General features: G+C 41.8%; 1 protein-coding gene across 1 annotated transcript in view; it reads right to left on the reverse strand.

The window, feature by feature from the left end:
• Positions 1-25680, reverse strand: part of RHPN2 (rhophilin Rho GTPase binding protein 2) — a 52973-nt gene extending 27293 nt beyond the window's left edge. Inside the window, exons 1-3 of the mRNA XM_070760311.1 lie at positions 25450-25680; positions 5782-5897; positions 3691-3819 (exon numbers count right to left, since the gene is read on the reverse strand). Of these exons, the coding sequence (XP_070616412.1) occupies positions 3691-3819; positions 5782-5897; positions 25450-25518 (314 nt within the window). The 5' untranslated portion in view covers positions 25519-25680. The remainder of the gene's footprint in view (positions 1-3690; positions 3820-5781; positions 5898-25449) is intronic.

The raw sequence follows: 25680 nt of genomic DNA on the forward strand, positions 1-25680 counted from the left end.
CTCTCCTCTCATTCTCTGCCTCAATCATTTTCTCATTTCTCCTCCCCTTTTTGTTCTCATTTCTCTCTCTCTCTCCTTTCCTCTTCCTGTCTCTCTTGCTATCTTTTTTTCTCTCTCTCTCTTGCTTTCTTTCAGTATCTCTTGCTATCTCTTTTTCTCTCTTGCTTTTCTTCTCTCGTGCTTTTTCTTGTTCTTTCTCTCTCTCTGTTGCTCTCTCTCATTCTCTTATTTTCTCTCTCTCTCTCTTTTCTTTCTCTCTCTCTTAGTCTCTCTCTCTCTTGTTCTCTCTTATTTTCTTTCTCTCTCTTTCATGCTTTCTCTCTCTTGTTCTTTATCACTCTCTCTCTCTCTCTCTGTTGCTCTCTCTCGTTCTCTCTCTTCCTTTCTTCTCTGTGGAGGCCAGCGAAGGTTTCCCTTAGTTTGAATGTTCCGAGCAAGCAGCCCCTTTACTGACAGCCCGGGACAGGACTGTGAGAGGGGTGGGCGTTCCCACAGCGCTTGGAGCGGCTAGCGGCCGGATCGCCAGCGCCGCTGCAGCCACCGCTGTGGAAGAAGCCGCACCCCAAAAAAGCTTGAGAGAAGGAAGGATCGGGCTGGCGGGGACAGCCACAAGTGGAAGCCTCAGCCCTGGAGCCCCCTCGCGCCCATGGCTTCTCGTCGATGTCTCTGCCTGCCCGATCCGCTGGAGTGCTAATAGCAGCGGCGGGCAGGAGCCCCCCCCGCTATTCCCGCCGCCGCCACCGCTATTAGCACTCCCGCGGATCGGGCAGGCAGAGGCATCGATGAGAAGCCATGGGTGCGAGGGGGCTCCAGGGCTGAGGCTTCCACTTGCAGGCCCCCCCCCCTATTCCCGCCGCCGCCGCTATTAGCACTCCCGATGCCATTGCCACCGTGGGGAGGCAGGGGCAGCCGCGGCTCCCTTTACTCCTACTGCCGCACCTCCCTGCCCCTGCCTCCCCACGGTGCCTCCGGCCAAACGCACCTCTGGCTTCTCCGCCCTGCCCCATTGCCCGCCCACTCTCCTCCGCCGCCGCCTCCTGCCTTGGGGCGAGGAGTCCGGGACTGTGTGGCTTTGCGCCATGAAGAGAAAACGGCAGCAGGGAAAAGTCGGCCGTTTTCTCTTCATGGCGCAAAGCCACACAGTCCCGGACTCCCGGCCAAACGCGCCCCTGGCTTCTCCCCCCTGCCCCATTGCCCGCCTGATCCGCCCACTCTCCTCTGCCGCCTCTCGCCGCGGCACACCTGATGGTGTGTCGCGGCACACCAGTGTGCCGCGGCACACCGGTTGGGAAACGCTGCTCTAAAGCAGTGATTTTCAACCTTTTTTGAGCCGCAACACATTTTTTACATTTACGAAACCCTGGGGCACATTGAGTGGGGTGGGGTGGGGCTAAAAAAAGTTTGGACAAAAAAATTCTCTCTCTCTTCCTCCCTTTCACTCTATTTCTCTCTCCCTCTTTGTCTCCCTTCCTTTGTCTTTCTTTCTCTCTCCATCCCTCTTTCTTTCTCTTCCTTCCTTCCTCTCTTTTTTGCTCTTTCTCTCTCCCTCACTACCTCCCTCTATGTCTTTCTCTCTCTCTCCTTCCCTCCCTCTTTCTCTCTCTCTCTTGCTTTCTTTCTCTCTTGCTCTCTCTCTTTCTCTCTCTCTTGTTCTCTTTCTCTCTCGGTCACTCTTTCTCTCTCTTGCTTTCTTTCTCTCTCTATCTTTCTCTCTCTCTTGCTTTCTTTCTCTCTGACCTTCGTGGCACACCTGACCATGTCTCGCGGCACACTAGTGTGCCACGGCACACTGGTTGAAAAACACTGCTCTAAAGACACGGTGTAGCCTCAAACAGCACAGAGTAGTCGGGCTACTAGAAGGAGTATTCCTGGAATCCATTCAAAGTCAACCATCCTTAACTGTTCTTTTGTAAGAAGTAAGCACAAATAATTTATCTTGCTTTTTATGAAAACATTTCACATACCAGGAGTGTCCAATCTAGGCAACTTTAGGACGGGTGGACTTCAACTTCCAGAATTCCCTAGTCGGCATAGGAAATTGTGGGAATTGAAGTCCACAGGTCATTGCTAAGGATAGAAACAATCAATATCAATAAAAATCTTAAGGATACAAGTTACAGTCATACAGTCCTAAGTGGGAGGAGATGGGTGATAGGAATGATGGGGAAAAACTAATAGTAATAGTAGTGCAGACTTAGTAAATAGCTGGACAGTGTTGAGGGGATTATTTGTTTAGCAGAGTGATGGCGTTCAGGAAAAAACTGTTCTTGTGTCAAGTTGTCTTAGTGTGCAGCTCTGTAGCAAGGTTTTGAGGGTAGGAGTTGAAACAGTTTACGGTATGTCCAGGATGCGATCCTGCCATCCTCTGATGGTGAAAATGGAGCCCAGGTTTCATTTTTATTGGCAGAGGCCGGCAGGAAGCCGTTGTAGCTGAAAACGGAGCTCTGGAGCCCGTTTTCACTAGCAGAGCATTTGGGCCACCATAGATGCCCTGAGATGACTGACGTCAAGCAGGCAATGCCCATCCTGGCCACGTCCAACCCATCCATCCCCCAAGATCAAACACGACCCTCAATGAAATCGAGTTTGACATCCCTGGTCTGCAGTATATTCTCTCTCTTATATTTTCCTGTGTGCTTCCAGCCGATTAAAACAAGGGGAAAGAATTGCCTCTGCCTTTCTCACTGCCACCCAAACCACCTCTTTGGCGGTATTACTTACTCTGAATACTTTTCCCAGAAGCAATTTAAAAGCTCTGCCTTCATCCTTGGGAACAGTAGGACCGTTTCAGTAATACAGCTTGTTCTTTTGTCCTTTTTAATTTTTAAAAAGTTAAGATTCTTTCTTCATTTTACATTCTTTGGCTTGTTTGTTTTTGCATCAGGAAGAAGGAAGGAGGAGATGGAGGAGAAGATGGAGAAGCAGGAGGAGGAGAAGGAGAAGGAGGAGAAGAGGAAGGAGGAGGAGGAGGAGAAGATGGAGAAGCAGGAGGAGGAGGAGAAGAGGAAGGAGGAGGAGGAGGACGAGAAGAGGGAGGAGGAGGAGGAGGAGAAGAAGAAGAGGAGGAGGAAGAAGAAGAGGAAGGAGGAGGAGGATGAGAAGGGAAAGAAGCAGAAGAAGAGGAGGAGGAGGAGAGGAAGGAGGAGAGGAAGGAGGAGGAGGAGGAGGAGGAAAAGAGGAAGAAGGAAGGAGGTGGAGGAGAAGATGGAGAAGCAGGAGGAGGAGGAGGAAAAGAAGGAGAAGGAGAAGAGGGAGGAGGAGGAGGAAAAGAAGCAGAAGAAGCAGAAGAGGAGGAGGAGGAGGAAAAGAAGGAGAAGGAGAAGAGGGAGGAGGAGGAGGAAAAGAAGCAGAAGAAGCAGAAGAGGAGGAGGAGGAGGAAAAGAAGCAGAAGGAGAAGAGGGAGTAGGAGGAGGAAAAGAAGCAGAAGAAGCAGAAGAGGAGGAGGAGGAGGAAAAGAAGCAGAAGAGGAGGAGGAGGAAGAAGAAGAGGAAGGAGGAGGAAAAGGAGGAGGAGGAAGAGGAGAAGGAGGGAGGAGGAGAAGAAGAGGAAGGAGGAGGAAGAAGAGGAAGGAGGAGGAAGAAGAGGAAGGAGGAGGAAGAAGAAGAGGAAGGAGGAAGAAGAAGAAGAAGAAGAGGAAGAAGAAGAAGAAGATCATCACTACAATCATTTTTACTCTCCCCCTTCACTTACTCTGTGTTCTGGTAGACCTCCACAGAGATGTTGAGCCCTTCTAATTCTTCCTTCAGGATCTGCAGGTTGGAATTGACGTAGCTGAGTTCCAGCAACACCTGTTCTCGCACTTTGGGACTAGTCGTTGCACTGCCAAAGCGGGGGGGAAAAATCAAAAAAATGTTTGGGGAACAATCAGTAAATAATAGAATGAGCCTTACCAGCATTTTCTCTATTTTTCAAAATTATTTCCAGATTATATTTATATTTATATTTAAGTTTTCATTGCTTCTCCCTCTGAAAAAGGTTTTTTCAACCCTAACCAGGGGATAAAATAATGTGCTGAAGTTGGCCGGACTAAGGATGCTAGCCAGATGAATACCTGGTCAGCAGATTCTTTTCCTTATTTTCCGCCCCCCAAAACTAAGGTCCGTCTTATCTTTAACTTTAACTTTAATCAGATTTGTATGCCGCCCCTCTCCGCAGACTCGGGGCAGCTCACAGCAACAGCAATACAAGACAAATCCAATATTAAATTAATTTTAAGAACACCACAAGTTAAAAACCAATCATACACACTAGCATACCATACACAAATTTTATAAGCCTAGGGGGAAGGAACATGTCAATTCCCCCATGCCTGACGACAGAGGTGGGTTTTAAGGAGCTTACGAAAGGCTAGGAGGGTGGGGGCAACTCTGATATCTGGGGGGAGTTGATTCCAAAGGGTCGGGGCCGCCACAGAGAAGGCTCTTCCCCTGGGTCCCGCCAAACGACATTGTTTAGTTGACGGGACCCGGAGAAGGCCAACTCTGTGGGAGTTATAAAACATGGTAAATTTACATATTTGGGTCACCCAAACTTTATTGAGACAAGTCAAGTTTGTCTTCAGTACCATTACTTTTAGTTACATTAAGTATAAAGATTGACTGGGGGAATTCTAGAAGAGCGTTTCCCAAACTTGCCAACTCCCAGAATTCTCGTGCTGGCTGTAAAATTCAGGGAGTTGAAGTCCACCAATCTTAAGAGTTGTCACCTCCGGAAGATTTATTTATTCGATTTTATTCGATCTCCGTTTTTACTAGTACAGTAATGCCTCGTCTTACGAACCTAATTGGTTCCGGGAGGAGGTTCATAAGGCGAAACGTTCGCAAGACGAAACATTGTTTCCCATAGGAATATAAAAGCGATTAATCCGTGCAAAAAGAAAAAAAATCGCAAAATGGCGCTCCGCTGGGTGCCGCCGCCCAGCAGTCACCTTTTAAAACAGCCAGGGGGCTTCTTGGCATTCTCCTGAACCCGAACTTTTCGGGTTCGGGAGGCTGCCGAGAAGCGCCGCCGCCCGGCTGTCACCTTCTGAAACAGCCGGGGGGCTTCTCGGCATTTTCCCGAACCCGAACTTTTCAGGTTCAGGTTCGGGAGGCCGCCGCCCGGCTGTCACCTTTTAAAACAGCCGGGGGGCTTCTCGGCGTTCTCCTGAACGCCGAACCCAGAAGTTCGGGTTCCGGAGGCTGCCGAGAAGCGCCCGGCTGTTTCAGAAGGTTACAGCCGGGCGCCACCGCTTGGCGGAGCGCCGTTTTTGCAATCGGCTGCAGCGTTTTTGGCCGATCTGGAGGCTAGAAAGGAGGTAGGGAATCCCAATAGGGAATTCCATAGGCGGAGCTTTGACGTCACGAAGACTAGAGTGCCTTCCGTTGCCTGTCCTATAGTCTCTCCTAAATCTCATATATCTTCTCTACTATATCCTCTATAACCTTCATTGTGTATTATTGTGTATTAGACAAAATAAATAAATAAAAATAATAATAAATAGCCCATAGCAGTGGGCTTGTTTGGAAAGAGAAGCAGGAGAAAACTAGTAGAACCGCAGACACCTCCTTTGAGGAGAAACAGTGAAAACATTATGTAAATCAGCATGCCCAAGCTCTGTCTTCTATTTATTCTCAATAAGGTGTTGGAGCGAATGGGTTGCTGGCTGGGAGAGAGAGAGAGAGAGAGAGAGAGAGAGAGAGAGAGAGAGAGAGAGAGAGAGAGGCCGTCGCTGTTGAGAAGGACAAAGGCTGCATTTTGTGGTTGCGGGCAGGAAAAGAGAAGGGACTCGTGGGAACATACCGGAGAAGGTTTTCGGTGCCAGCTCTCATCCTTGCCGCTTTCAGAATCTGCTGGTTCAGGACAGCTCTCCGGTTTTGCAATTTGCTCCGCCCGGTTTCCGCCAGGGGGTTGCATCCCTGAATAACAGAAAAAAAACATCCTTTACCAAAAGGACAGGACCACAGAAAGAACGAAGAAAGCCCGATTCCTCTTCCCCCACTAAATAGAACAATGCCTATTCTCTGCGTTTTAGAAATGAAACTTTTGGAAACTTTGAAAAGAATGAAATTTTTGATTCTGGCTTTTATAGACTAGACTGGTAGATTCTTGTAAACATGAATAGTTTAAAGAGCTTGCACAAAACTGGAAAAAAGAAAGCATACCAACAGAACAAATGGTGATTAGGAAAATACTAGAATGCACAAAAAATTAATAAAATGACACTAGAATTGCAGAATAAACAGGATAATGAATACTATATTGTGTGGGGGGAATTCTATAAATGAAGAGAGGAGAAAATGAAAACAAAACAACTAAGTAAAGTAAAAAGGGGAAATGTAGAAATAGAAATGTAAAAACAACCTTATTTTAAATATGTAAATGCTTTTGTAATTTTGTGTATTGTCTATTTTCTGTCTTTGTTTTTGGTCTATGTTTTCTCTTTCAAAAAATGCAATAAATATTTTTTTAAAAAAAAAAGATAAACACAGCCGTACGAGCAGCCATGGGCCTACCGAGATGTACCCATGTTTCACCATCACTCCGTGAACTCCATTGGTTACCGATTGGTCTCCAAATGCAATTTAAAGTGTTGGTTATTACCTATAAACCCTTACATGGCTTAGGACCAGATTATTTACAGGACCGCATACTGCCTCACATATCCCAGTGGTCAGTCAGGTCCCACAGAGGTGGCCTTCTCCGGGTCCCGTCAGCCAAGTAATGTCCCCTAGCAGGGCCTGGGGGAAGGGCCTTCTCTGTGGTGGCTCTGACCCTGTGGAATCGGCTCCTCCCCGGAGATTCGTGTCGCCCCTACCCTCCTTAGCCTTTCGTAAGGCTTGAAAAACACATTTTTGCCAGTTGGCTTGGGGCCCTTGAGCACTGCTTTCATGCGCCGGCCAACAGTATGAATGAATGGTTATGAATGAATGTCACTAAATGTCTTAATTATTGGGGGGGGTGTTAGATGAGGTTTTTACACTGTAGAATTTACATTGGGTTTCTCAGGTTTTGTACTGTATTCACTTTATTATCTAAGCCACCCTGTGTCCACAAGAGAAGGACGGCCTAGAAATCCAAAGGAAGGAGGGAAAGAAGGAAGGAAAGAAATAATCAAAGAAAGAAAGAAAGAATCAAAGAAAGAAAGAAAGAAGACACAGAATACTACTTGATAATGGAATAGATTTTACGAGTGGTTAGAGATACGAGGTAGAAATTAAAGGAGGAAAAGTCTATGAATATATGTAGTAAATACAAAGATGGTTTATAACTATAATGATCGAAACATTTAAATATGTTAAAGGGTTAAATAAGGTCCAGGAAAGTTTTTAATAGGAAAATGAACACAAGAACAAGGGGACACAATCTGAAGTTAGTTGGGGGAAAGATCAAGAGCAACATGAGAAAATATTATTTTACTGAAAGAATAGTAGATCCTTGGAACAAACTTCCAGCAGACGTGGTAGATAAATCCACAGTAAATGAATTTAAACATGCCTGGGATAAACATATATCCATCCTAAGATAAAATACAGAAAATATTATAAGGGCAGACTAGATGGACCATGAGGTCTTTTTCTGCTGTCAGACTTCTATGTTTCTAGGTTTCTATTAAGCCAATATACTCAACAAAAGTATACATAAGCTAGTATAAAAACAAACTTAGTTAAAACTATTTACTTATATTATTATTGTTGTTGTCAGTGTACATGTCAATATTTTACTGTCTTTTCTGTTCCTTTTTTTTTCATAAATGGTATACACTGTATTCAAAATGTTTATCAATAAAAAAAATGAAAAATGAAAAAATAGTTTATGCTATTATAGTGAAACAAAAAGTTGTGATTATTGTTAATGCCCTATTCTAAAACTTGATGGAATACATGTTTATTTCACAAGGACTGGATTTTCACATCTCATTAAATCAAGTTGAATTTCAGCATTTGGTACTGAATTATAAGCTGCCATTGGCTGCGCGGCTGTTTTAAAAGGTGACAGTCGGGCTGGGGGGCTTCCCAGCAGCCTCCGAACGCCAAACCCGGAAGTTCGGGTTTGGCGTTCGTATCACGAAAAAAGTTCGTAAGAAGAGGCAAATTTTTTCTGAACCCCAGGTTCGTATCTTGAGTTGTTCGTAAGACGAGGGGTTCGTATCTTGAGGTACCACTGTATTATTATTATTATTATATACATTTGTACCAATATTCGCATAGTCCTTTTGCTTTATGTATCCCCTTCCCTATTTATCTTCAATAAAGATTATATTTTCTTTTTTAAAAAAGGGGGAGAGGAAGTGTTGCCTTCAAATGACCTGGTGTTTCATTTCATTCAAGAGATGCTATCAAACCTCATGGCCATACCACAAATCGCCCTTTATTGTGCTTTTCATCAACCAGAGTAGAAACAGATCAAAACAGCAGATAGTTGATCTCACTTTAAAAAAAAACAAAAAACCCTATCCAAATGTAAGGCTGTCACCTTGGTATGTAAGAATATCTCACTTTTATGTTTCAATCCACAAACAGAAATTCTAAGCATTCCCAGCCACATTTAGCCCAGGATATCTGTATATCTGAAAGCCTGAAGACTCTTACAAAGACCCCATAATGACCAAAGCTGTTGGGAGGGATTTACTTAAGTTTCTTTTAGAAAATATTGCTTAGATAAAAAGCCTTATCTTCATTGATGGCAAGATTCTGTTATGGGCGTGTTTCTTTTTTAAATTCTTTTCTTTTTTTAAAAAAAGAGAAACACTTTTATTTTGTGGCTACTCTCTTACCGCAAGATTTTAAAAAATTCAAATCTGATTAAGGACTGTGGAACAGGTTAAACAGTTTGCTTAACTAGAACAAACATCGTATTAGGGGCAGTAAAGCTTTAAAATCAAGGAAAGATCAAAAGCCAAGGCCATCAAAACTGGCAAACCCAAACAGTTCTTCAAAACCTGGTTCCAAATATCTAAGGGGGTGGGTGGGTGTCAACCTCTTCTCCAAAACCAAAGCATTTGAAGGCAGGACAAGAAGCAAGGCAAGAAACAAACTAGAACTAAGGAGACATTTGCCGACAGTGTCAATTAATCAGTGAAACGGATTGTCTCCAGAAATTGTGGGTGCTCCATCAGTTGGAGTTTAAAAAGTTGGACAACCATTTGTCTGAATGGTATAGGCAGGGTTTGCTGCTTTGAGCAGAGGGTGGACTAGAAGACCTCCAAGGTCTCCTCCAACTTTGTTATTTGGTCTATCTGTTTGAACTAGAAGGCCACATCCTGAAAAATTAAAGGCAAATACTTTGGCCGTCTAATGAGAAGGAAGGATTCACTTGCTGCAGTTATACAGAGGAATCATTGAGTCTGTCATCTGCACCTCTATAAGTGTCTGGATTGCAACCCAACCAGACCGACACAGACTTCAGAGGAGAATCAGAACTGGAGAAAAAGCAATTGCTGCCAATCTGCCTTCCATTGAGGACCTGTATACTGCACGAGTCAAAAAAAGGGCTGTGAAAATATTGATTGACCCTTCGCATCCTGGACATAAACTGTTTCAACTCCTACTCTCAAAACATCACTACAGAGTGCTGCACACCAAGACAAATAGACATAAGAACAGTTTTTTTCCTGAACGCCATCACTCTGCTAAACAAATAATTCCCTCAACGCTGACAAACTACACTGCTTAAAAAAATAAAGGGAACACTTAAACAACATAATATAACTCCAAGTAAATCAAACTTCTGTGAAATCAAACTGTCCACTAAGGAAGCAACACTGATTGACAATCAATTTCACATGCTGTTGTGCACATTCAACTTTGTACAGAACGAAGTATTCAATGAGAATATTTCATTCATTCTGATCTAGGATGTGCTCTTTGAGTGTTCCCTTTATTTTTTTGAGCAGTATACAGTATTTACTAAGTCTGCATTACTGTTACTACTGTTTTATTCTCATCATTCCTATGACCCATCTCCTCCCACTTTTGACTGTATGACTATCTTGTTGCTTGCATCCTTAAGATTTTTATTAATATTGATTGATTGCTTATATGATCCCTATGACAATCATTAAGGGTTGTACCTCATGATTCTTGGAAATTGTATATTTTCTTTTAAGTATACTGTGAGCATATTATTATTATTATTATTATTATTATTATTATTATTATTATTTATTGGATTTGTATGCCGCCCCTCTCCGCAGACTTGGGGCGGCTAACAACAATGATAAAAACAACATGTAACAACAATAAAACAACTAAAAACCCTTATTATAAAAACCAAACATACCATGCATAACTTGTAATGGCCTAGGGGGAAGGAATATCTTAACTCCCCCATGCCTGTCGATAAAGGTGGGTCTTGAGTAATTTGCGAAAGACAAGGAGGGTGGGGACCATTCTAATCTCTGGGGGGGGGTTGATTCCATAGGGCCGGGGCCGCCACAGAGAAGGCTCTTCCCCTGGGGCCCACCAAACGACATTGTTTAGTTGACGGGACCCGGAGAAGGCCAACTCTGTGGGACCTTATCGGCCGCTGGGATTCGTGTGGTAGAAGGCGGTTCCGGATGTATTCTGGCCCAATGCCATATAGGGCTTTAAAGGTCATTACCAGCACTTTGCACCAAAGACAAATTCCGTGTATGTCCAATCACACTTGGCCATTAAAGAATTCTACTGGAGAGAGCTTGATGCTGGGAATGATGGAGGACAAAACAAGAAGGGGACAACAGAGAATCAGGTGACTGGATGGAGTCGGCATGAGCTTCAATGGACTCCAGGGATAGTAGAGGACAGGAAGGCTCAGAGGAACGTTGTCCATGGGGTCACGATGGGTTGGACACAACTTTGCAATTGACACCAACCACCCTTGAGGTACCTTTGAGAACACTGTTCTGCTTACATGGAGACTGGTGAGAGAGAGTTAAAGTCTCCATTGGAAGTTAATGACTTGCATAGGAAACCTAGTAAAAGCAGAGCTGGGCAAATATTAACCAGTATATAAAAGGAGAGTTCCTGTCCTCCTGAACATATCTCTGGGGAGAAAAAGCTATCCAATGCTTTAAATGCCTGAAGAAAAAAGATAAGGGTCTGACGTGACAATCTTAATTCTAAGAAATGGACAATAGAAGCAAGGAAGTTAGTAATGTGGGCCCAGCTAGCCATAAGCATTTAAACAACTTCCTTTTTATTGGGGGTGGGGGTGGGGTTGAGAAGCCCAATTTATGTTTTCTTTCTTTTTGGGTCTGGGGGGCTGGAAGGTGGGTAGGAAAAGAAAGGTCCATGTTGCAGACTTGCATTTGAAAACTAGCCAAGCTGTTGTTTTATTATTTGTTTGTTTGTTTTGTTAAGTACGTATTGGTGATGTACAAAGATATAATAATATTTATATACATGATATTAGTAAAAGAGAAACATTAGGACAGGGGACGGAAGGCATGCTGGTGCACTTATGCACGCCCCTTACTGACCTCTTAGGAATCGGGAGAGGTCAACAGTGGGTAAGGTTTTGGGGGTCAGGAGATAATACTATAGAGTCTTGTAGAGAGTTCCATGCATCAACTACTCGGTTACTAAAGTTGTATTTCCTACAGTTGAGTTTAGAGCTGTTTACTTTACGTTTATATCTGTTGTATGCTTGTGCGTTGTTGTGGTTGAAGCTGAAGTAGGAAAGACGTTGTAGCAGATGATTTTATGGGCTATGCTTAGGTCGTGTTTAAGGCGACGTAATTCTAGGCTTTCTAAACCTAGGATTGTAAGTCTAATTGCGTAGGGTGTTCTGTTGCGAGTGGAGGAGTTGAGGTCTCTTCTAGTTAAAGTATCTCTGGACATTTTCTAGAGTGTTTATGTCTGAAATGTGGTGTGGATTCCAAACAGATGAGCTGTATTTAAGGATTGGTCTGGTGAAAGTTTTGTACACTCTGGTTAGTAGTGTGAGATCACCAGAGCAGAAGCTACGTAGAATTAGGTTAACACTCTTGAAGCCTTTTTGGCGATGTTGTTGCAGTGGGCTTTGCCACTTAGGTCATTTGATATGAGTATTCCAAGGTGTTTTACGGAGTGAGGGTTGTCTGTAAGGTCTTGTTTATTCAGGTTGTATTTGATGCTTGGTAATGAAACCTCTACAACAGTGTTTCCCAACCTTGGCAACTTGAAGATATCTGGACTTCAACTCCCAGAATTCCCTAGCCAGCATTCGCTGGCTGGGGAATGCTGGGAGTTGAAGTCCAAATATCTTCAAGTTGCCAAGGTTGGGAAACACTGCTCTATAAAGCCTCAATCGAAATTCACAGCAACTGAACTAAATAGCTAAACAATCAAGGTGCAAGCAGCCCACTTTTTAAAACATCTGATAATGAAACCATTGTGTGTTTGTGGTGAGGGTGTGTGAATGGAGAACTGGGATATCCTGCAGACAATTGGATTGATTGATTCTATTGAAATGTTGATTGATGGAACCAAGGACTGAAGGAAATGCAAGAGTACAGTCCATTAGGGTGTGTTTTTTGCAATGGATATGCCAACAGAAAGGAAATTTAGCCTTTCAATCGATGCAGATCTCAATAAATTTTAAAGAAAAACACTCCCTAGTATATTACGTTGAAAGAATGGAGATGTTTGTGGTCTACCTCAATAGAAAAAATTCCCAATGCATCATATTGGAAGAATGGTTTGCGGCCTGCCTAAAATCTATTACATGGAGTAGTGCTACATCTTAATTGCTTCTCAAGAAACCTGCTTTCATTTCCCTAGAGCAGTGATTTTCAACCTTTTTTGAGCCATGGCACATTTTTTACATTTACAAAACCCTGGGGCACATTGGGGGGGGGGGGGGGTAAAAAAGTTTGGACGGTTTTTTTTCTCTCTTCCTCCCTTTCGCTCTATTTCTCTCTCCCTCCCTCTTTCTCTCCCTTCTTTTTTCTCTCTCTCCATCCCTCTTTCTTTCTCCCTTCCTTCCTCTCTTTTTGCTCTCTTTCTCCCTCCCTCTATGTCTTTCTCTCTCCCACCTTCCCTCCCTCTCTTTCTCTCTCTCTCTTGTTTTCTTTTTCTCTCTCTTTCTTTCTCTCTCTCTCTTTTCTTTTTCTCTCTCTTGCTTTCTTTCTTTCTCACTCTTGCTTTCTTTCTCTCTGTTTTCTTTCTCTCTGTTTTCTTTCTCTCTTGCTTTCTTTCTCTCTCTCTCTTTCTTTCTCTCCCTCTTTCTTTCTTTCTCTCTCTCTTGTTTTCTTTCTCTCTCTGAGCTTCGCGGCACACCTGACCATGTCTCATTGCACACTAGTGTGCCGTGGCACCACTGGTTGAAAAACACTGCCCTACAGCTGCCCAGCACTGAACATTAGCATGGCCCATTGCATTTTATTATTTATTACATTCTAGAAACAATTTGTGCTCCTTTAACAAAAGGGCACAACATTTTGGGGATGCAGGCACCTAAACCCTTGAATCAAATACTGAAGAATTGGGCAGCGCAAAAGACAAACACAAAGTCGAATGGAGCGAAGTGCAGCAAGGTATTATTAAACATATTGTCAAGAGGATTATTTAGCAAGTGTTCCCGCCTTGCTGCATTAAAAATAAGAATCTGGCCTGCATCTCTTAGAGGCCTCCAGGGAAGCTGTATGCAATTCTGGGGAGGCAGCCTATACCTCACAGGCTTAATATACTGCTCAAAAAAATTAAAGGGAACACTCAAAGAACACATCTTAGATCTGAATGAATGAAATATTCTCATTGGATACTTTGTTCTGTACAAAGTTGAACGTGCACAACAGCATGTGAAATTGATTGTCAATCAGTGTTGCTTTCTAAATGGACAGTTTGATTTCACAGAAGTTTGATTTACTTGGAGTTATTTTGTGTTGTTTCAGTGTTCCCTTTATTTTTTTGAGCAATGTATATAATTTGAGTGCAACAATTACAGAAGAGATTCTCCATCTCTGAGATCTACTGTCCTCCGGCTGCTTTAACAATCCAACCCATTTGGTTAAAGGATGTCTGGGGGGAAAAACCATTTTTTCCCTGCAAGCTGACCTCAACAATTGAAAGAAACATAGATGGTTGACCACAGAAAAAGATCTCATGGTCCATCTAGTCTGCCCTTATACTATTTCCTGTATTTTATCTTAGAATGGATATATGTTTCTCCCAGACATGTCTAAATTTAGTTACTGTGGATTTACCAACCACTTCTGCTGGAAGTTTGTTCCAAGCTTCTACTACTCTTTCAGTCAAATAATATTTTCTCAGGTTGCTGCTGATCTTTTCCCCAACTAACCTCAGATTGTGTCCCCTTGTTCTTGGGTTCACTTTCCCATTAAAAACACTTCCCTCCTGAACCTTATTTAACCCTTTAATATATGTTTCGATCATGTCCCCCCTTTTCCTTCTGTCCTCCAGACTATACAGATTGAATCCATTAAGTCTTTCCTGATACGTTTTATGCTTAAGACCTTCCACCATTCTTGTAGCCCGTCTTTGGACCCATTGGGCCCGTCTTTGGACCCATTCATGATGAGATTAAATATTTTTTTACTACCGGTTCTGTGGGTGTGTTGTGATTTTGTGGGGCTTGGTGTGAGTGGCAGGGGAAGGATACTTTAAAATGTCCATTCCCTCCCCATTTCCTCCTGATCAGCTGGGACTCGGGAGGCAAAGAATAGATAGGGCAGGGCCAGTCAAGGTGGTATTTAGCATTTCCCCTAACTATTAAAAATTAACACTACCATTTCTCCAGAACTTGTCACAGCCTGCTGAATCCCACCTCTGATATGCAGTCTATATACGCTGCTCAAAAAAGTAAAGGAACCACCCAAATAACACATCTTAGATCTGAATGAATGAAATATTCTCACTGAACACTTTGTTCTGTACAAAGTTGAATGTGCACAACAGCTCATTAAATTAATTGTCAATCAGTGTTGCTTCCTAAGTGGACAGTTCAATTTCACCAAAGTTTGATTTACTTGGAGTTACATTGTGTTGTTTAAGTGTTCCCTTTATTTTTTTGAGCAGTGTATTACTGGAAATTTTAAACACACAAAATCGATCTAGAAGCTGCCCCTCCGTGATATTATTCAATGGAGAAAAATGAATATTGTTGCAATAACCAAGCAGACGGGAAATACCTCTAGCTGGTGGAACGTCAATTTTGCCTTTTCCGTAAACAGTTCTGAATTCTGAAATCAGATCTCCTGAGTGACAGAAGTACATTTCCAAAGGTCTGACTGTTCCGTAGAAAATGTTATTTGGGCTTGACGCCAGCAGGAACCAGGGATGTGTGTGTGTGTGTGTGACTTTATCTGTTGTGTGTTTCAAGTGGGGAGCCAACAACACGTAGCATAGCATACATCGAGTTCACAGCAAGATAAGGCAAGGCTGAAGGTGGATTTGCCCCTGTGGTTCCCATGACTTCTGAATTTTCAGCAGTGTTATTGTCTCCCCACCAAAGCAAACAAACGATTCAAACGCTAATTGCTTCTCTGAACACAAACAATTGCAATTGCTGAGAAAACGCCATCTATTCACCTTTTTGCTTGCAAAAGGGGGATTTCTCACATTCTTCCCAAGCCCTTGGATTTACATACTTCACCACTCAAAATCTTCAATAACAACCGAATGCAACCAAATACCCTACGAAACTAGACTTACAATCCTAGGTTTAGAAAGCTTAGAACTACGTCGCCTTAAACAGGATCTGAGCATAGCCCATAAAACCATATGCTACAACGTCCTTCCCGTCAACAACTACACTTCAGCTTCAACCATAACAACACCTGAGCACACAACAGATACAAACTTAATTTAAACCACTTCAAACTTGCAGGAAATACGACTTTAGTAACCGAGTAGTTGATGCAAGGAACTCACTACCAGACTCTATAGTATCATCTCCTAACCCCCAAAACCTTACCCTTAGACTATCCACTTTTGACCTCTCCTGATTCCTAAGAGGTCAGTAAAGGGCCTGCATAAGTGCACCAGCATGCCTTCCGTCCCCTGTCCTAATGTTTCTTTATATTTTTTTACTAGTATCATGTATATTAATAATAATAATAATAATAATAATTTATTAGATTTGTATGCCACCCCTTTCTGCAGACTCAGAGTGTATATGTAAATGTTTTTTCTTATTTTTCTTTTTACTAATATGTACATAAATATTATTATATCTTTATATACCTCCAATATGCACTTGACAAAACAAACACATAAATAAATAAATAAACAAATAAAGAAAGAAAGAAAGAAAGAAAGAAAGAAAGAAAGGTCTGACAGTTATCTGTCAAGAAACATTTTTATACTTTGCTAGGCTATATTAAATCAAGCGAGTGGATTAGATGGACACCCTTCTATTAATTCACCATCCTGTCATTACGCTTTGGGTCAATAGGCTGGATTTGCAAAGCTAAGCCAAAACCAATGAAACCACTTTATATTATTTAGAGTGGTTTTTTTCTGAATCCAACCTATGTTTATATCAACTTAGGGATTCAGTAGAGCAGAACGAATTCTACTCTTTCTCTGACGAGTAGAATTTCGGGAGGTAAAATGAGAAAGGACTGTATTTTTCATGCTTAGTGAACCATAGTAATCCGATACCCATGTCTTAAAAACTTAAAGATGATACAGGTTTCTGCAAAACTAGCAAGTATATAGAATAGATTAGTTTCTCCCAACCTTGGACGCATTCCAGTTGGCAGGACTTCAATTCTCGGAATTCCTCAGGCAGCATGAGAATTTTGAGTCAAGATCTGGGGAAGGCTGGCACAGAAACACTCATGCTTCTAAAGCCTAAAGTAACGTTTCTCAAACTTGCCAACTTTAAGGGGTATGAAGGTCAACTTCCAGAATTCCTCAGCCCCTCCACCACCACTAATGGTTGGAGAATTCTGGGAGTTGAAGCCCACCCATCTTAAACTTGCTAAGCTTGAGAAAGGCTCCTCTGAAGATTCATGAAGCCAGTTCCTTCTTCACCCATCTCTTTAATAATTTTATTGGTATAAATCACTGCCACAAAAGGAAAGTATAGCTGCCATCTAAATAAAAATCAGAAATAGTCAAGGAATATAGGTCAACTAATGGTCATCAGCCAGGACGTAAAGCAACTTCTGCAATAGAAAAACCAAATCTATTGTAATATTTTACAGATGAAAAGTCATTATTTTATCCAAAGTTGTCTAACTAATCTCTTGAGTTGAACTCAAAAAGCTTCTTGGATGAAAACGGAAACATTTTCAAGAACACCAAGAAAGTCCACTTGCCTTTTTTGGGGGGGGGACGGACCCATTTGGGACTATATCAAACACAAGTCACTTGAAATGAACAAAGTAGTTTTTCCTTCCTGTTACAGAATATTATACCAACTGTGCCCATTTGAGTGCAACAAAAAGCTTTTTTTTTTTTACATTTGTGAAATGATTCCTTCCTTTCATGTTTTTCCCCCCCTCCCTTTTCAATTTCAGGATGATATAGGAAATCCAACCTTGTACCTTCTCTTTGTAATGCAACTTTGCCTTTGAAAATGGCCAACCTGCTACTGCCCCCACCCAGCTTAAGCCAATGCAAAGGGGGGCAGAAAATTACAAAGGCACAAGCACATGCCTTGGAAATGGAAATAAGAATCAGAGACACTGGGGGAGATTAGAATCTTAACAAACCACTTAATGGCTCTTGCAATGACATGATTCTAAGTTCCATCCATGGAGGAAGGAAGGAGGGAGGGAGGGAGGGAGGGAGGGAGGGAGGGAAGGAAGGAAGGAAGGAAGGAAGGGAAAAAGAAAGAAAGAAAGAAAGAAAGAAAGAAAGAAAAGCAGGAAGAGGGAGATTGTGATCCCGCTATATAGAACGCTGGTGAGACCCCATTTGGAATACAGTGTCCAGTTCTGGAGACCTCGCCTACAAAAAGATATTGACAAAATTGAACGGGTCCAAAGACAGGCTACAAGAATGGTGGAAGGTCTTAAGCATAAAGCGTATCAGGAAAGACTTAATGAACTCAATCTGTATAGTCTGGAGGACAGAAGGAAAAGGGGGGACATGATCGAAACATTTAAATATGTCAAAGGGTTAAATAAGGTCCAGGAGGGAAGTGTTTTCAATAGGAAAGTGAACCCAAGAACAAGGGGACACAATCTGAGGTTAGTTGGGGGAAAGATCAAAAGCAACATGAGAAAATATTATTTTACTGAAAGAGTAGTAGAGGCTTGGAACAAATTTCCAGCAGATGTGGTTGGTAAATCCACAGTAACTAAATTTAAACATGCCTGGGATAAACATATATCCATCCTAAGATAAAATACAAATAATAGTATAAGGGCAGAGCAGACTAGATGGATCATGAGGTCTTTTTCTGCCTTCAGTCTTCTATGTTTCTATGTTTCATCAATACCTCATCAATAGAACCAGATAACTTGCTAAGAGAGGAATCAGAAAGTCAAAAGAAAAAAGAATAAGAGCCAAAGGTGAGTGCCCTGTAGGGATGGGCTATTATCTTATCTCACCTGCATACATTTGCTTTGCCAAACAATGGGCTATGCATATTTCTACTGCCCTTCTGTTGGCCAGAGTCAATCTTTCTCTTCCCCATTTTACTGTAAAGCCTAGGGCTGGGTTCTTCATCATCAGGTGAACAGCAAGGAACATTTTCTGGCCCATTTGGCAAACCTGCTCCCTTAGGCCGCTGTGTCACAGGAGCGTGACTAATGCCCCAGCTATCAGCTTTACGAACGAACCAGGAGTATGAACGACAAGGCAAATTTAAACTTCGCACCATGGAAGTTTACGCCTCTCCTGTTAATCAGCCTTAAGCATATTTATTTCTTCATGAAATATACAGGGGTGCCCATCCCGCAGAAAAGCGATTTTGGGCGGGGTGCGCCAGACAAGACTGTTAAACAATTAACACGTTAAAAAAAAAACTCCGATGATTGAAAGGTTTAAAAATCAGAAAGGCTAAGAGAGAACAGCAGATGTTAACAATAAGGTGACCAATCGTCATTTTGGAATTATAAAAATAAGTATGTATTTGTGTAATATATATTTAGAGTGATGATTTTTAGGATCTTAAGTATTGAATATATAATTAACATAAGGTGGTAGAAATAATAATTGATTTATAGGTAGAAATTAATAACCAAATAATCAAATTAATAACCAAAATAATTAATCTGGATGCCGATTGTATTGCCAGAATATAAATGAACGAAAAGGAGTGATAGAATGAGTTTTTATAATTATTAATACATGAATCTTTCCTCTTTCTGTGATGTAAGTTTATATTTACAGCGTTCCCTCAATTTTCGCGGGGAATGCGTTCCGAGACCGCCCGCGAAAGTCAAATTTCCGTGAAGTAGAGATGCGGAAATAAACACACTACTTTTGGCTATGAACAGTATCACAAGCCTTCCCTTAACACTTTAAACCCCTAAATTACCATTTCCCATTCCCTTAGCAACCATTTAGATTATTACTCACCATGTTTATTTATTAGTTTATTAAAAAAATATTTATTAAAGGCGAACGAAAGTATGACAATGACATATGACATCATCGGGCGGGAAAAACCATGGTATAGGGGAAAAACCCGCAAAGTATTTTTTAATTAATATTTTTGAAAAACCGTGGTATAGACTTTTCGCGAAGTTCGTACCCGCGAAAATCGAGGGAACACTGTATTGTTATTTGTAAGTGTATTTTTCTTTTTTTCTTTATTGCTGTTGTTGTGTTCTTTGATTTGTTTTGGTTTTGTATATTTGGTTGTCTGTAAATAGGTTTGTTTATGATTTGTTAATGTTTTTAAAGAATTTCAATAAAAAACGTTTTTTTTAAAAAGGTGACCAATCGTCCTCCTTTACGGAGGACAGTCCTATTGTTGGTTCTGTCCTTTCTTGAAAAGTTTCCTCCTATTTGTCCTCCTTTTTGGTATTTTAAAACTAATCTGTTGATCTCTGTATTCAGAGATGTCATGTGACAACATACGTCATGTGACGGTCGCGATTACGAAACGCTTGCGCAGGGCACAGGAGAACTTCGCGTGTCTCTCCCTTATCTCCTACCACTGCCTCTACATTATACTACATGTTTTACTGTCCCCAGGCATTGAATTATGGGTGTGGGCACTCGCGCATGCACAATAGCCCATGCACAGGCATTTTCGGCACCTGAGAAAAAAAAAGATTTGCCATCACTGGTGTAGGGACTCCTGCAAAAATGTGAGGCATTGATTGTGCCTTGTCCTTTTTGACAATCCATACAGTGGGTTTGTGGTGCACATCACTTCTATTCCTCCCTCATTTCTACACACGAACTTCTATTCGAAGAGAAGAACTCTGCACTTCTACTTAGGGAAGAAGAGCTGAGTTTAGAAGACAAGACATATCAGTGATCAGGGGTGAAATCCAGCAGGAGTGTAAATTTTGAGTAGTTCGGAGAACTGGCAAATACCACCTCTGGCTGTCCCATGAGTGGGGAGGGAATGGAGATTTTACAGCATCTTTTCAATGCCATGCTCACCAAGCCACAGAATTTGAATTTCACCAGATGTATTTTGGTGGTCTGAAGAAAGCTTGAGTTCCTACATCCCATTGATGCAAACTGTGGTTTGCTTGGTTTAGGCTAAATGAGTTTTATATGGAGCCAGTTATACTTGAGTCAATAAGCCACATTAGGCCGATCATGGTTTAGTGTAAAACTGCTCATCATGTGCCTACAGAAGCTACATCTGCTTCCAAAGAATGGGCTACACCATGGAAAAAATATTGTTTTACTTCTCTTTTCTCCACTCTTCCTCTAAGGCAGTGTTTCCCACCCTTGGCAACTTGAAGATATTTGGACTTCAACTCCCAGAATTCCCCAGCCAGCGAATTCTGGGAGTTGGAAGTCCAGATATCTTCAAGTTGCCAAGGTTGGGAAACACTGATCTACATGATCAAAATTCAGAGCTTTGGCAACTCACTCATATTTACTCTCAGTAAGAAAGAGGGGGAAGGGAGGGAGGGAGGGGGAGAGAGAGAGAATGGGAGAGAGGCGGGGGAGAAAGATACTCTCACTAGTATTTGCACAACTTTCCAATGAAGCTGAAACCTGTGGGTGCCAGGCGTTCTCAAATGAGCTTGACAACCCTGCCAATGTTGTTGTTAGAAGTGCCCTAAATTTAACCTGGTAATCTAATACTGTACACAGGCAGAAACTTGGCCAACTTGAAAGCTCTCACCTGAGGCTAAGTCCTCTATTGTCACATTCCTAACTGGCGGAAAATGCAAAGCCCAGATCTGGCATACCTTATTAGATTTCCTTCCTTTCAAATACCAAAAAAAGGAGAGGGAGGAGGAGAGGAAGAGGAAGAAGAGTAAAAGGAGGAGAGGAGGAGGAGGAAGAGGAGGAGAAGGAGAAGGCAAAGAAGAAGGTAAAGAAGAAGAAGAAGAGAAGAAGAAGAGGAGGAGGAGAAGAACAAGAAGAGAAGAAGAAGAGAAGAAGAAGAGAAGAAAAAGAAGAAGAAAAGAAGAAGAAGAAGAAGAAGAAGAAGAAGAAGAAGAAGAAGAAGAAGAAGAAGAAGAAGAAGGCAACCCACCACCAACCCCAAACCCTTCAAACAAAACAATGACAGTAGTCTTGATCGATAAAAGAAAGAAATCCATCATCAGGAGAATCAATAATTGGAGACAAGTTAATTATGGTCAACCAAGATGTGACAAAAATATGCTTAGCAATTGTTGAAGACTGTTACACACCCTTAAGTCCTTTTTGGTTGGTCCCAATAAGGACAACATGACTCCATGTATTGGTTTAAAAAAAAACCTATTTTCTTTCATTATTGTAGAACATCAACCTTTCATTAGCATTTTGTAGCTGAAGGAAATACCACTCTGAAGAAAACCACAGCCCTTCTATCATTAGAAGTTGAGCTTAATCTATGTGAGTCTTGACTTTTTAAACTCAAGTCTATGATCTACTGGTAGCTTTGATAACCCATAGTTATAGAATAAATTTAAGGAATGGGAGGGGGAGAGATTAAGAGAGATTGATTAACAATTGATTTCTCATAAGCTTTGAAATACACTGCTCAAAAAAATAAAGGGAACACTTAAACAACAGAATATAACTCCAAGTAAATCAAACTTCTGTGAAATCAAACTGTCCATTTAGGAAGCAACACTGGTTGACAATCAATTTCACAGGCTGTTGTGCACATTCAACTTTGTACAGAACAAAGTGTTCAATGAGAATATTTAATTTATTCAGATCTAGCATGTGTCATTTGAGTGTCCCCTTTATTTTTTTTGAGCAGTATATTTTATTTGGTTTACGGCTCAGAGTGTTCGTTTTACACTAGCTTATAATTCTATAATCTTCTTAAATTTAACATTTTCATTCTCATGTACTGTTTTATATTTCAGTAACGTACCTTACACCATATACTAAGTGAGATGGACAATCCAGAAATACAAAAATTAAAAATAAATAAATACAAGTCCAGCTAAAGTGGCTTCTTCTACAAATAAACTTTTCCAGGATCCAATCTGGAACACCCTCTCTTTGCCTTCATTGGTAAATTAACTTTCATTTATTTATTTATTTTAAAACTTGTTTTTGTACAATGCACGTACAAAATCTGTACAGCAATACCTGAGTTTGTCAAACAACTTGCTCTAAAACTCTCCTTAATTTTAGTTAGTGGAACGACCCACTAGGTTTGGCCTGAACCCTGAGGTTATCAATGACTGATTTAGTAAGGCTGATAGTAAGCCAAAGGAACAGAAAGTTCACCTATCTTTGGGAAGTCCGGTGAAGTCAATTGTTTGCAAGGGATTATAATTTTTAAAAGGCCTGAGATTGTTATCTGGAATTATACTTGAAAAGTAGGAAGCAGAAGTTGCTTCTGAAGGAATGTTAAATATATGATACTACCAAGAGCAGAAAAGGCTTCAGCAGAACAGGAAAAATACATCCCAAGTACCACCCCATTTAGACAGTGGTTATTTCTAACACTTACACAGCTGGAGCAGATGCTGGTATGTATTAAATGAGCAGGCAATGCTACATAATTAAGTTGCACCTACTAACTGCTATAATGAACACTTCCTTACTTTAAAATAGGATTTTACAGAAGTGAAGGTGTAAGTTTTATAAAGAAGTTTTGTACCCTGGACATTTTGGGACCATTAGACAATCTGGGTTGTTTTTTAATTTTATTAATTGGATTTATTTATTTATTGTTTATTGATTTATTAGTTGTTTATGTTTGTTCACATAGCAGACATTTAAAAGTGTGAAGTCCCACTCTTAAAACCAAGGGTATGCCATTTAATCCTGGCAGCATTGTTTTGAAAGAAACATGTTCACCTTAAGGAAGGGAGGACTTGTTTCTACTCTGATGTGGAGGTGTCCAGATTGAGTCCTACAGCCCTCAAATCTGCGAAACCCTTTAAAAGTTGCCCAAAATTAATTTATCATATGTTCAAAGGCAATAATGATTCACCTTGGTCATGCTCACTGAACATTATCAATCCAATGTCAGCAAACTGAATTGTTTGTGCTTTTGTCACCTCCAACTACAGGTTCGTGGGACATCAAAGCACAATTTTATCCCAACAGGATATTAAGGGAAGCTAATGAACTTTATTGAAAGGGATCTCTTTCCCTTCGGTAGATATTAACCAAACAGTAATTGGGGAACAGCCTATGGCAGATCTTCCCTTATGGATTCAACACAGGTACTGAGTTCCCTAGAAATTATCTAGCAAGAATTTGAGAAAACATAAGATAAGGTCAAGCTTCCCCCCTCCACATACACCAACTAGATTCCCAGCAGAGTTGATTGAAATACTAGCTGTGGCTCAAGAATAATCTGGCTTTGTTCACCGTTGGGTTATAGAATTAATCAGCTTTGTACAGGGTTTTTTAGTCCATTCAATATTGTACCTTAAACAAGAAGCTGATAATCAAAGGATCAGGTTTTGCATTAAATTCCCTGATCAAGGCAAGGAATTCATGCGCCAAGCATCCTTGACTGAGATGGTCTCTCAGAAAGCCAAGTCACAAGCATGGCACCAGCAGAAGAAATCTGTTTCTTCCACGCCACTCTACCATACTGCCCAATTTATCACAATCAGGAAACAGATTCTGTGACGTTGTCCCTGTTTCTTGATCCATAAATGTATCCCAACAACTCGCAACAACAACTCATAACAGAATACCCTACACAACTAGATTTACAATCCTAGATTTAGAAAGCTAAGAACTACAAACGACCTAAGCATAGCCCGTAAAATCATCTGCTACCACCTCCTTCCGGTCAATGACTACTTCAGCTTCAACCACAAGAACACAGGAGGACCCAACAGATACAAACTCAAACTAAACGGCTCCAAACTCGACTGTAGGAAATACGACTTTAGTAACCAAGTAGTTAATGTATGGAACTCACTACCACATTCTGTAGTATCATCACCTAATCCCCCAAACTTTACCCTTAGACTATCCAAAGTTATATAGGAATGGGGTGAGGGCAACAGTGGATAGTTATAACTTGTGGATAACTTTGTTATATCTGTGTATACACTGTTCAAAAAAATAAAGGGAACACTCAAATAACGCATCCCAGATCTGAATGAATGAAATATTCTCATTGAATACTTCGTTCTGTACAAAGTTGAATGTGCTGACAATAAAAGGAAATTGATTGTCAATCAGTGTTGCTTCCTAAGTGGATAATTTGATTTTGCAGAAGTTTGATTTACTTGGAGTTATATTCTGTTGTTTAAGTGTTCCCTTTATTTTTTGGAGCAGTATATATTCATGTTTCGAGACTGAAGGATGCCAATACAATGCAATGCAAATCTGTGTATACTGCCAATACGTGCTTGACAAAAATAAGTAAATTAAAAAAAAAAAAAAACACCCCATAGCGTGCAGCTGGCAGCACCGGGTTGGCTAAAAGGCAGCAAGACACCCAAGGGACGAAGTCCATTTCTGGATGGAAGTCAGTGTGTCCCCCCCAGCCCCGCCGCCCCCCACCCCTCAAGCGCACCTCCCCCCAATTCGGTTTTCACCCGCCCTGCTGAGTTTATTACGCACACTTCGCACAAAAACGCAGAACTTCTGAGATTTTCACATCCCCGAGAAGGGGATGGAAGTGGGGAGGGGGCGGAGGTAAGCCCTCGCCTCTCTGTCGATCCCCACCGCTGAAAGCAAAACACCCAATTCAGCCCCCTTCCCCAATTTCCACCTGCCTTTTCCCTTCAAACTTCGCATAAAGGAGGTTCCGAATACCTTTTTTACGCAGCTGGGATTTATTTATTGCTTTGCTTTGCAAAAGTGCAGTGGCAACCGGACCAGAACTAATCGGTGCCGTGTGTGTGTGTGGAGTGGAAGCAAAGCCCCCCCCCCCGGGATTCCCGGGAAACTTCGCCAAGAATCGGTGGAGATCCCAAGAGAGCGAGGGCTCCCCGTGCCAAAAGGGACCCCTGCCCTGCGTTGCGCTCACCTTGCGAAAATAGCAGGAGCTTCTTTGGTCCCCGGCCGGACAGCCGGTGGGTAGCAGCGTCTCTGTCATCTCCAGCAGCTGGTTTGGGACTGGGGGTCGTCGGCTGCCTCCGTGGGCCAACTCACCAGTGCGCCCTCGCTGCGTCTCAGCCTCGCTTGAGCGGCCGGGCGCAACACCACCAACTGCGCTCTGGTTGCTTTGCGGGCTCCGCTCCTCTTCGCTCCTCCCCTT

The sequence above is a fragment of the Erythrolamprus reginae genome, chromosome 9 (assembly GCF_031021105.1).
Source record: "Erythrolamprus reginae isolate rEryReg1 chromosome 9, rEryReg1.hap1, whole genome shotgun sequence".
Classification (NCBI taxonomy): domain Eukaryota; kingdom Metazoa; phylum Chordata; class Lepidosauria; order Squamata; family Dipsadidae; genus Erythrolamprus; species Erythrolamprus reginae.